The following is a 12,499-nucleotide window of genomic DNA, read 5'->3' on the forward strand; positions in this document are numbered from 1 at the left end:
CTTTGTGGGGTGCTTACCCCGCACTACCAGGCAGGGGGCAGTGGTAATCGGCACACTCACTCTTTCTTACAGTAATACAGACACACTCAAGCATGCATTTATGCTAACACACACTCGTGCACCACTGACACAGGCATGCACACATGCATTCATGCACTGTGAGCAAGAGGGCTGAAGAGGAGGGGAGAGAGACAATATATGTGGAAGGCTTAAGGCTCTGTCTCTGCTCCCTTGCCCCTGGGTAACCCTCTCATTCTCTGTCTGTTCATGTGTGTGTTGATGATATTGACCTATTAGTTCTTCTGGAACTGGCTTCAAGTTGTACAGTTGAATGGCAGGATTTCCCTCTGAGATAGGAAAAGGACCCATTTTCCCCAGAAGTTAGAACGCTGACAAAGCATCCTCCTGTGTGTGTGTGTGTGTGTGTGTGTGTGTGTGTGTGTGTGTGTGTGTGTCTTCCCTGCTTATCCACACAACTGCATCTTCTGTCATCCATCATCCTCTGTTTCTCTCCTCTTAGGCCATACCATATTTGACTACACATCGAAGGTCTCTAAATGTGAAGCCTGTCTGGACTCTTGAGAACTATGACACTTTTGACTAGAACTATATACCCCTTTGCTGTAGACGAGACACTTTCCATCCGTTCTCAATCATGTTCTCAGTTCATTATTTTAGTCTGTCTGTCTGTCTGTCTGTCTGGACTAGAGTCTGTCTGGACTAGAGTCTGTCTGGACTAGAGTCTGTCTGGACTAGAATAGTGTCTGTCTGTCTGGACTAGAATAGCGTCTGTCTGTCTGGACTAGAATAGTGTGTGTGTCTGTCTGTCTGGACTAGAATTGTGTCTGTCTGTCTGTGTCTCTGTCTGTCTGTCTGTCTGGACTAGAATAGTGTCTGTCTGTCTGTCTGGACTAGAATAGTGTCTGGAGAGACAAATGGTTCTTGGTGACGACCGTCTGCTCTGCGTGTCTGGGGTCTAATCTAATAGAAAACACAGTGAAAACACACAATCCTGTGACTGGTGGTAAGTGACAGTACGCTGGAAGACCCCGCGAACGCCCCCTCTCCCTGCCCGACGACTGCTAGCCTCGCCAGCCCGTTAGCTAATGTAGTTACCGTTCCCCCTAATGACGCTGAAATCTCATTAATATGCTTCACCGCTGGGCCCAATCACCCATGGGGATGATGTTAATAAAATCTCCCTGGCCTATAACCCAGAGCTGAACCTTACACATACCAGGAATAGGCCAAAGAACGATGCCTAGTTTGAGCCACACATGCCTAGCTTTATTACAAGATGGCCAGTAGTGTTGTCTGTATGTTATATATATATATATAGTCTGGTTGCCACTCTGTTTCTGCACTAGCCAATGACAGAGGAGTTAAATTGACTGGTAATCAGGCTAGTTTCGGATTATTATCAGAACTTTTGATATAGCCTACCTTTTTGTGATTATGCGTCTTTGAATCGTCCCTTTGTCCTGCTGTTTGGTCTAATCTTCAATGTAACAGAGTACTGAAGAGATGTCTAATGTGAGCACAATGGTTGACTCATCAAATATGCAAAGTGAATCTGAAGAGCGACATTATGAGACCCTTAACACGCACGCTAATTAAGTCACTGGTGCTTTGGGTGCTGCTGCTGTGCAAGCACATTAAGTTAAACCATTAACATGTTTTGGCTGCCGACAAACACAACACACACTTTGTTTTTGAATGTTTGTCTGGGAATGTGAACATCAAAGGGAATTCTGAGAAATCAAAGAGTTGTTGTATCATGGTCGTAGAGTACGGTTACATGCACACAATAATGTGATTTATTGTGGATAATCAGATTTAATATCATAGTTCTATTATTAAATTTGAATGCTTTCCGATGTCCCTAATAATCCTGTTTACATGGACACTGAAATCAAGCTACCTGATGGCACTCTGATAAATGCAGAAAAACGCCAATCAAAATAAACGTCCTACCACAGCGAACATGTTATTTTTGGTAAGCATATTTGATTGAGTTCGGATATATAAAGTTTGTATGTGAACTACTTCTAAGACGCATACATTCAGTTGTTCCGAACTCACTTCACTCGCGCTAAAGAGGGACGGTCGCTCAGCTGGTACTACTGTAGCACATGCACAGATCAAATACACCACTGCAACGCCGATTTTAAGGCGTTTACGTGTCCTAATAATTCTAAAGATTGCTCAGAAAACCAGGTGTTTTAATCAGCGTATACTTACTTTGATTTTGACCTCGCACCAATTTAAGATGAGCAGAGTAAAGTGTTTACATGACTATTGCATAATCTGCCTACTGCCATAATCAGTTTAATATCAAATTATTACTCTGCATGTAAACATACTCATAGATGCTAGGAGGTCGAGATGATTGGAATTGGATCTAGCCTGTCCTCTATCTAGCAGACCCTTATACAGTTTAGCAAAGTTACCCTCTCTTTCATGGTGCATACAGAGGCTTAGTTAGCCTTCTCAGTGCTGGATAACAACTGCCCAGATGTACTCTATTGTCCGTGCTTTGGTAGAGCTGGTGTGGCCCTGTGCAGTAGCAGCAGGCTCTGTCCTCCTGAGTCAGCCCTCTCCATCCCACAAGCCCACCATTGTTCCACTCTGCACTCCAGAACTGAGCCATTGTCTTTAATTACAGTCGCCAGTCCCCTCGCAGACTTGTCCTTCTGTCCCTAGATTTTTTCGACAAAAATATTTGTGTGCTTTCATTAGGACAGTTAGTGTGTGTATGCTGAAGGGCTGTTGCCCTTGTGCCTGTGTGTATTGTACATTTGTGTGTGTTTGTATACATACATCTAATGAAGGCAGCTTTAATATGGACGAATGTCCCGGTAATAATGCAGGGTTGTAATGGCTCCACATCAGAGAGAGTAGAGGGCGAGCGAGTGGAAGGGAAATGCCAAATGTGCTTTTGCTAATGAGAGAAAATGTGGTGTGTTACGTAAAGATTGCTCTATTTAAGTTTAATTTGTTTGACATGAGCGTAATGACTGCCAGCCAGGGCCAATGGCATCAGCTAAGACTGATGCCAGCACTGATGACAATAACAAAGGGCAATGAAAGCAAAAGATTGCATCCCTCCCTCCCTCAACCCTTCATCCCACCCCAAATGAAAAAGAGGGTGCTCTGAGTGCATCTCTCCTTAACTGCCCCTGAGCTATTCATTACCGTCTAGCTGATAAAAGGTGAAGTTTTGTTTACTAGCGTGTGACCTGTTCCCTGATCCACGTCCTGATGGAAAGACGGGTCTTTAAGCTCGCTCGCTTCTTCTTGTCCCCCATCATCAGTTGAAACGAATAGCGGACCCTATTTCATTCATGCAGATTTTAGTGTTTGCTGTATTTCGACTTTCCTCTAAGCTTGTCCTCTGGGTTAAGTAAACCAATACATAACATGGTTAATACTGTTTACTGCATGTATGCACAGCAATAAAGGGAAGTGATGATAAATGGTGCTCTGGTTTTCGTTTAGATGAGCTTACAGGATGAAGCACTACACAAAGGTGTATCAGAGAGTTAGGCCTACATAACAACACGTTTTTCCAGCTCGCTCTCGGACCATGGTGGAGGGCCATGTGAGTAAGGCTGTAGTAAACTGTCAATTTGCCTCCAGTCTTGACCAGGCCTGGTTACTATAGGAGGGCTATAGACTTTATAGTTCACTAGCTACCAGACTCCTTGCTAAACATTCATCGTGCAGCCTTGCTTTTGGCCATACAGGTGCTTCCATCTTGGCTGCATCCTCTAGTCTTTGAACCCTAGTCATTGTATAGGTCATTTTCCATGTCTGACGAATGACACTAAAAATGCCTTTAAAAGAACCAGTGAGCGCAATGGGGGCACATATAGATGTACAGAAGTAGAGTCCCCCAGGGAGCATTTGCGAGATCACCTTTAATTTCCTCTATAAAAGTATTTTAAAGGCACAGGCCTATCATAGGCTTTGAAGTGCTCCCCGGTCTGGTTTGTTTTTACACACAGGCAAGACCCCCCCGGAGATGGAAAAAAAAGCAGTTTTCCTGAGATGAGAAGGTTTTTAAAGGTCGTTTTCCATACACCAGTGGTGCGGTTAGTGCCCCGTTGAGTCCGTGTCCATTGTGTGTGGTTTTGTCTTGACTGGGTAACAACTCGGCATGGCATTCTATAGAGAGTCACAAGGGTGCGTGTGGAATTTAGCAGAAACCCACAGAACTGATCTCGTAGTAACTGTGGGACATTGCTGGTATGATGAGGGAGGTATGGGTACAGCAGGGTTGACTAATGAAGAAGAACACCCTGTACATTAGCTAGCTAAATAAACTTCAGTTTGTCCCCTAATGCTAAACTAAGAGGCCACATATACTGTCAATCAATAGATCAGTAATACTGGAAAACTATTCTCACATGTTACAATATGCTGTTTGTCTGTTGAAGACCGAGGTCTCCATTTTCTTCCAGTTTTCAGTGAGAGACAGGAGTGAGATTGTCTTAATATCCTGGGTCTGATTAGTGTTGCTGTGGGTCCCGGCAATGTGCACTTCATTGGTGTTGTCTTTACAGTTAGCTGCGTTAGCTGCTATCAGGATCTGAAACACATTTTGATATTCTGCATGTTTGCCTCCTGATATGGGAGAATCTGGAGTTGGTTTTAGCATAACATTCTCGAATGTTTCTCCGGCAGTGAGCATGCGCATGTTGGTGTGTATCAGCCTGGTTTATTTTGGTTGACTGAATATACTCTTCCCAAGTGTTTTTCAGGAGCATGTCCACTGGGATCGACAAGCAGAGATATCCATAGACACATTAAAAGGAGAGCCCAAGCTGCGACTGTGTGTGAGAGAGAAAGAGCAACAGAGTGCGTTTAGGTGGACGATGGATATAAGTGTGTTTGTCTGTACGCGTAAGACGCAAACACACTTGTGTGGCTGCCAGCCAAATAGTGTGAGAGGGAGTGTTGGACTGTGTGTGTGCGTCCAGCCGTCTGGTTGTGTTTCCATCCAGAGCGTCCGTCTGTGGCGTCACGTGGAGTCCCATTGCCAGCTGAACTGCAGGCCTGGTGAACCTGTGAGCTTTGTGTTAAATATAGATCGCTTATTTACACACGAGTGCCGCCCGGGCCTTTGGGCAGCACCGAGACGTCACAATCCTTACTCCCAGAGCTGACGCAGGAGGGGAGAGGGTAGAGATCATGACGCAGACCACACACAAACACAGAAAAACGCATGCGTTATAAAATATAGTAATTACAGAGCACAGGACATGTTATAGTTGTGCTTACGCAACCTTGATTATTGGATATGTGTCTCTACGTTGGAGTGTGTGCATGCAGGCTGCATGTAGGCACACACGTCTGCTTGTGTGTGTCTAGGGCTGTGGTGTCAATGGAATTTGGGATGATGGTAATTGGCCAGCGAAATGACCGCGGTCTCCGTAATAACCGTTTGAATACCAACATTTGTGGGATGCACATTTTCTCCTCTCCGCTCCTGATGCATGTGCTGCCATCGAATAGAACGGGCATCCCCATTCAAGTCGATGATGGCTAAGTGGGTGGACTGGCGGCTAGGCTTGGGCAGTATACTGTATACCGGGGAATTTGGAAATAACCACAGGGTGGTTTTTCAATACCGTTGAAGCTATTTATTTGAACTATTTCTATACATTTTAATATTTGTAGCTTCTTTAAGTAAATACCCGCTGTCAACTTGTGCAATGCGTTAGGATATACAGTGGCAAAAAAAGTATGTGAACCCTTTGGAATTACCTGGATTTCTGCATAAATTGGTCATAGAATTTGATCTGATCTTCATCTAATTCGCAACAATAAAAAAACACTGTGTGCTTAAACTAATACACACAAAGCATTGTATTTTTCGTATCTATATTGAATACATCATTTAAACATTCACTGTGTAGGTTGGAAAAAGTATGTGAACCCGTAGGGATAATGACTTCTCCAAAAGCTAATTGGAGTCAGCTAACCTGCAGTCCAATCAATGAGACGAGATTGGAGATGTTTGTTAGAGCTGCCCTGCCCTATTAAAAAACACTCACAAAATTTGAGTTTGCTATTCACTAGAAGCATTGCCTGATGTGAACCATGCCTCGAACAAAAGAGATCTCAGAAGACCTAAGATTAAGAATTGTTGACTTTCATAAAGCTGGAAAGGGTTACAAAAGTATCTCTAAAAGCATTGATGTTCATCAGTCCACGGTTAAACAAATTGTCTATAAATGGAGAAAGTTCAGCACTGTTGCTACTCTCCCTAGGAGTGGCCGCCCTGCAAAGATGACTGCAAGAGCACAGCGCAGAATGCTCAATGAGGTTAAGAAGAATACTAAACTGTCAGCTAAAGACTTATAGAAATCTCTGGAACATGCTAACATCTCTGTTGACGAGTCTACGATACGTAAAATACTAAACAAGTATGGTGTTCATGGGAGGATACCACGGAAGAAGCCACTGCTGTCCAAAAAAAACCATTCCTGCACGTCTGAAGTTCGCAAAAGAGCACCTGGATGTTCCACAGCCCTACTGGCAAAATATTCTGTGGACAGATGAAACTCAAGTTGAGTTCTTTGGAAGGAACACACAAGACTATGTGTAGAGAAAAAAGGCACAGCACACCAACATCAAAACCTCATCCCAGCTGCAAGTATGGTGGAGGGGGCATCATGGTTTGGGGCTGCTTTGCTGGACAGCTTGCCATCATCGACGGAAAAATGAATTCCCAAGTTTATCAAGACATTTTGCAGGAGAATGTAAGGCTATCTGTCTGCCAATTGAAGCTCAACAGAAGTTGGGTGATGCAACAGGACAACGACCCGAAACACAGAAGTAAATCAACAAAAAAATGGCTTGAACAGAAGAAAATACGCCTTCTGGAGTGGCCCAGTCAGTCCTGACCTCAACTCGATTTGAGATGCTGTGGCATGTCCTTGAGCGGTTCACACCAGACATCCCAAGAATATTGCTGAACTGAAACAGTTTTGTAAAGGTCTGATCCGCAACTACAGAAAACATTTGGTTGAGGTTATTGCTGCCAAAGAATGGTCAACCAGTTATTAAATCCAAGGGTTCACATACTTTTCCCTTTTCCCCTGTGAACGTTTACACAGTGTGTTCAACAAAGACATGAAAATGTATACTTTTTAGTTGTGTTATCTGTTTAATCAGACTGTGTTTGTCTATTGTTGTGACTTCGATGAAAATCAGATCAAATGTTATGACCAATTTCTGCATAAATTCAAGTAATTCCAAAGGTTTCACATAATTTTCTTTCCACTGTAAAGCATGTTCTTTATTTCACCCTTTACAGCTTCATAATGTAAATCATGTTTAGTTCCCCTGAACAGTTGGGCCAGTCACGTGTTTGTAAATAGCACAACGGGAGAAGACAGGAGCAGGTGAGCCCAGCTGTGTATTGATGGGTCGCTTTTATATTGAAATATTTGCTTAAATATAGTGATCAGGGACGTGCAGCTGTAGTTTTACGTTGGTGCAACACATTCAGAAGAAAATAGCTTTGTTTTCATGAACAGACGTGGAACGCTGTTTGGCTGGCAGCCACAGAGCTAAACTTCTTTTGTTGTTGCAAAAACATGCATGACCGTCATATTCTTTTATGTTTATCATAGAATGACTGCAGCCAGCGACATTTACTAATATATTGCTTAGTTATTTTACCAGAGAAAAGTAGTCTGTCTACACCCAGACAAATGCTGCACGTCAGTCCTAGTGCTCAAGCACAACATGTGTCTGATGCCAGGCAGAAATTACAAGCAGAAGCATTTTAGATCTGCATTTACAAAACGCTGCATGAGATTTCTGAGCCATATTATATTTCTTTCCGCATGAAAAAAAGAACAGTTCTGCGTTGACATGACCCCTAACTTGCTACTTGTCTAAGTAATTCACTAATTTAATAAGGTGACAGGGCATCGTATTGTGTAAGGTAAGCTTTCTGCCGTGTTTGAGAAGTCAAAGCCCTTTGGATGAGTTGTCTGTACAGCTGCCACTGCATTTGCTTGCCGTTTTCTCCTCTGTTCTCAGCCTGTCTGCTCCTAGCAGAGCAGGCAGGCCCATTGCCCTAGCGACTCTACTCTGACACAGCATGTACACATGCTGCTTCAGAGCAGACAAGTATGCTTCAAAACTTTGTTCATTTGCACAATGATTCTGAGTAGTGTCCCAGTCCCTGCCGCTGAAAAACATCCCCACAGCATGATGCTGCCACCATGCTTCACCGTAGGGATGGTGCCAGGTTTCCTCCAGATGTGATGCTTGGCATTCAGGCCAAAGAGTAAAATCTTGGTTTCATCAGACCACAGAATCTTGTTTCTCATGGTCTGAGTCTTTAGTTGCATTTTGGCAAACTCCAAGCGGGCTGTCATGTGCCTTTTACTGAGGAGTGGCTTCCGTCTGGCCACTACCATAAAGGTCTGATTGCTGGAATGCTGCAGAGATGGTTGTCCTTCTGGTTCTCCTATCTCCACAGAGGAACTCGGGAGCTCTGTCAGAGTGACCATCGGCTTCTTGGTCACCTCCCTGGCGAAGGCCCTTTTCCCCCCGATTGCTCAGTTTGGCCGGGTGGCCAGCTCTAGGAAGGGTCTTGGTGGTTCCAAACATCTTCCATTTAAGAATTATGGAGGCCACTGTGTTCTTGGAGGACTTTCAATACTGCAGACATTTTTTGGTACCCTTCCCCAGATCTGTGCCTCAACAAAATCCTGTCTCAGAGCTCTACGGACAATTCCTTTGACCTCATGGCTTGGTTTTTGCTCTGACATGCACTGTCAACTGTGGGACCTTATATAGACAGGTGTGTGCCTTTCCAAATCATGTACAATCAATTGAATATACCACAGGTGGTCTCCAAGTTGTAGAAACATCTCAAGAATGATCAATGGAAACAGGATGCACCTGAGCTCAATTTTGAGTCTCATAGCAAAGGGTCTGAATACTTATGTAAATAAAGTATTTCTTAAATTTTTTTAGTTTGCAAAAATTTATAAAAACCTGTTTTTGCTTTGTCATTATGGGGTATTGTATGTAGATTGATGAGGAAATGTTGTATTTAATCCATTTTAGAATAAGGCTGTAATGTAACAAAATTTGGAAAATGGGAAGGGGTCTGAATACTTTCTGAATTCACTGTATGTATAACTTTATGAGCAAGATCGCCTGTCGTTGCAATTTGTTTATTTTTGTTTGTCATCGTTAGCATATTTAGCTAGCAGCCTCCGTAGAAATTCACTATTACTTTTGCTAATATTCGTAGCATTCTGGTAACAAATGCCCAATGGTCTCTTTTTGTGTTTTTTTGGCACCCCCTTGTGTACTAAACCGTAAATCCCAGAATGAGAGAAGAACGGTATGACGATATGAAAATCTGGAAACCACCCAACCCTACTGGTGGCCATTGTGAATGTACCCATAGAAACAAAGGAAGTAAAAGCAGGAAGTGTACCCATAAATATGTGTTATTTGTTTATTCAACTCAACTTACATGACAAAAAAATACTTTCCATTACATCAGTTAACGTAATTTGAATGAACATTCTATATTACCATGGAAGTTATTGGATCACAATACCAGGCAGCCATTGCAAGTGTACCCATGATTTTACCAGTCAAATTGCCAGGGTTAGAGATTCCAAACCTGTTCTTTTCATTCTTTGTGTGCCGCTGCTGGATTGTGGGGGGTGTTGCCTAGGTAACTGAAGACTCGTTTGCCAACACCTTGCTTGTTTCTGCCAGGAGTAAAAAAGTTTGATCACGTTAAGAGTCCATGTTACCGCAGAAACAGACTCGAATGCCTGGCTGCACCATCTTCAGTCAGCTGTTCGTTCCTATCTATTTCAAGAATAATAATCTTACGTCTCGTAACAAGGGATTCCGACTGATTATCTCAGTTAGTTCTCCCGTCTTAAGCCTTGTTTGTTTTCAGGGCCTGGGAATGAGAGCAAGAGAGAGGGAAAGAGAAAGTGGGGGAGAGTGACTCCTGTCTTTAGTCTTGTTTATTATTTTCCCCAGAGAGATGGAGAGAGAATACAAGTGCGAGAGCGGGAGAGAGAGAGGACGATGGCAAGAGAGTGAAGGTCGAGAGGGTGACTCCGTGTGGACAGCCTTGGTATCTGGTTCTCAATGTCCACCTTGAACTTAGCTTAGGTCACCTTCCTTTTTTCTCTCTTTGAGAAAGCAACATGATGATACAACTCCATTCCGCCCACACACCCTCGGCCACACACACTTAACTTTTATACAACAGGGTGTAATGAATGCCAGTCCAGCAGAACATTCTTCCCCGTTCGAAGCACCATTCATTCACACACAGCCTAGAGAGAGAACTGTTATGTCTAGTTCCTTCCCTGATGGGTGAGCCAGTTTCTCTCTACAGCCATTCAGGACGCCCTTATCTGTGTCCTCCACTGCTAACGTTGTCTTGATTGATATGTGGAACCACTAAGGTTACTGGTAAACAAGAATGGCCTGCTTTTCTCTTCTCTGCATCTCCAGCCTGGCTTTGATTCATTGTGCCAAGTGCTCTTAGAGACACTCTCTCGACAATATCCAGAGTAGTCTTTCTTGTCCAGGATACGGAAGTAGCCTGTCAAGATATTGTCCTTGTCCTCTGTCACTGAGTGTGTGTGCCTCCCTCTCTTTTCTCTCCCGCAGCGATAGAGACACAGAGTACCAGCTCAGAGGAGATAGTGCCAAGCCCGCCATCGCCCCCTCCTCCCCCGAGGGTCTACAAGCCCTGCTTTGTGTGCCAGGACAAATCCTCAGGATACCACTATGGAGTCAGTGCCTGCGAAGGCTGCAAGGTGAGACACACCCTTATATAGCCATACATTCTATTCCATTCAGTTCTATACTATTTGATCCAGGGTTAAATTGTCAGTTGCTTCTGGGTGGTTTTCTGTAAATGGGCTGGACCAATGCATATTAGGTGGCATTTAATCCAGGAGCTACACCCTCATTCAGCATGTGTCGACGTGTGCACTTGTCATCACCTCTCTCCGTGTTTGTGTCATACATTATCTCGGTTTCCAGCACGTCCTTGAATATCATATGTGTCCTTTCCTCTCGCTCTTACCATGTTTTAATACGCCCTGTGCAGCCTGTTATGTGAGACGTGTTACGAGAACACCGGGTACGCTGACTTCCACGCTGTCCTGTCAGGCAACCGTCTGCACTCTGAAGTGGTATCTGGCTGCTGCTTCCTTATCTGTAGTACTGTGTTTCATAACCCATAAGGGTTGTGGAGTTGTGTAAGCCTGCGAAAGCTTGCGTTAGCAGTGGTGCTCTGGAGGACTCGCTGTTCATCTGTAATGCATGGAGGTTGAGGGCTGAGGGTTGAAGAGGTTGAGGGCAGGGCGATGGTCTGAGACTGGCAGGCGGAGAGAGAGGAAGGCTGGATGACTGGCCGTGGTGGTGACAGGTGCCCATTAGGCCTGCCTCACATGGCTGGGCCCAGGGAAGATAACACCTGGCTTGTAGGGGGAATGGCTGGAGAGAGGGAGGGACGGGGAGAGGCGCTGCAGGAGGGAACCTGGTTGCATCCAGAGTGGAGATGAGGGGATTAGGTCGACGGTGAGAAGGAAAGGAGGAGCGGACAGATGACAAGATAGAAAGGACAAGACCGGAGAGGAGGCGAGTAGAGATGATGGAATGGGGAGAAAAAAAGAGTAGAGTTTCATGAGCACACAGTCCTGTTTTAACACAGTAGCACGAGGCAAGGTCTCGCGTTCATTGAAACTTAACCTACCATCTAAAAGAAATGTATACAAAGTAAATAAAGCCTTAACCTGCCTTTTGGGGGGGGGGGGGCAGAAAAGCCCCACTTGACGGAGTTGCCTGTTGCACGTCCTCAATAGCTTTTAATGTGTCTCTTAACTTCACACTAATAGGCCCTGATTTAAATAGGCTAATAAGGTTGCGCGTGCGTGTGTGCGTGCGTACGTGGCCTGTCAGTGTGAAAGCATGGGTATGACTTAGTTTCTGATATAGCCAACAAACTGGCACCCAAGCTAGTGTCACTTTCCTGCTCTGCTCAAACTCACTGACTCAGGATGCTGTGCGTGCACATGTACATGTTTGTGCGTACATCCTTTCCGGGTGGTAGCTACCCCAACGCCAGCTGCTAGTATCCACCCCCAGCCGGGCGTCCTGGGGAGAGCAGAAAATTCAGTATTCGCCACCCGCCTCCCCTCTCCTAGTCTTCTAAACAGGAGATGAGTGAACTTTGTATCCTCAATAATTCAACACAACAGGTGTATTCAGACCCCTTGACTTTTTCCAGATTTTGTTATGTTACAGCCTTATTCTAAAATTGATTTTTAAAAACACACACTACCCCATAATGACGAAGCGAAAACAGTTTTGGGGGATTTAAAAAAATAAAAAACACCTTATTTACATAAGTATTCAGACTTTTTGCTCAGGTGCATCCTGTTTCCATTGATCATCCTTCAGATGTTTCTACAACTTG

The 12,499-nt window shown here is 44.3% G+C and overlaps 1 protein-coding gene across 6 annotated transcripts in view; it reads left to right on the forward strand.

Annotated features, from left to right (window-relative positions):
* Positions 1–12,499, forward strand: part of LOC106578316 (retinoic acid receptor alpha-A) — a 265,142-nt gene that overhangs the window by 234,600 nt on the left and 18,043 nt on the right. For all 6 annotated transcript variants that reach the window (XM_045701983.2, XM_045701982.2, XM_045701984.2 and 3 more), the window contains one exon: positions 10,684–10,832. In XM_045701983.2, the coding sequence (XP_045557939.1) occupies positions 10,684–10,832 (149 nt within the window). The remainder of the gene's footprint in view (positions 1–10,683; positions 10,833–12,499) is intronic.

The sequence above is a fragment of the Salmo salar genome, chromosome 19, assembly GCF_965601325.2.
Source record: "Salmo salar chromosome 19, fSalSal1, whole genome shotgun sequence".
Taxonomy (NCBI): Eukaryota; Metazoa; Chordata; class Actinopteri; order Salmoniformes; family Salmonidae; genus Salmo; species Salmo salar.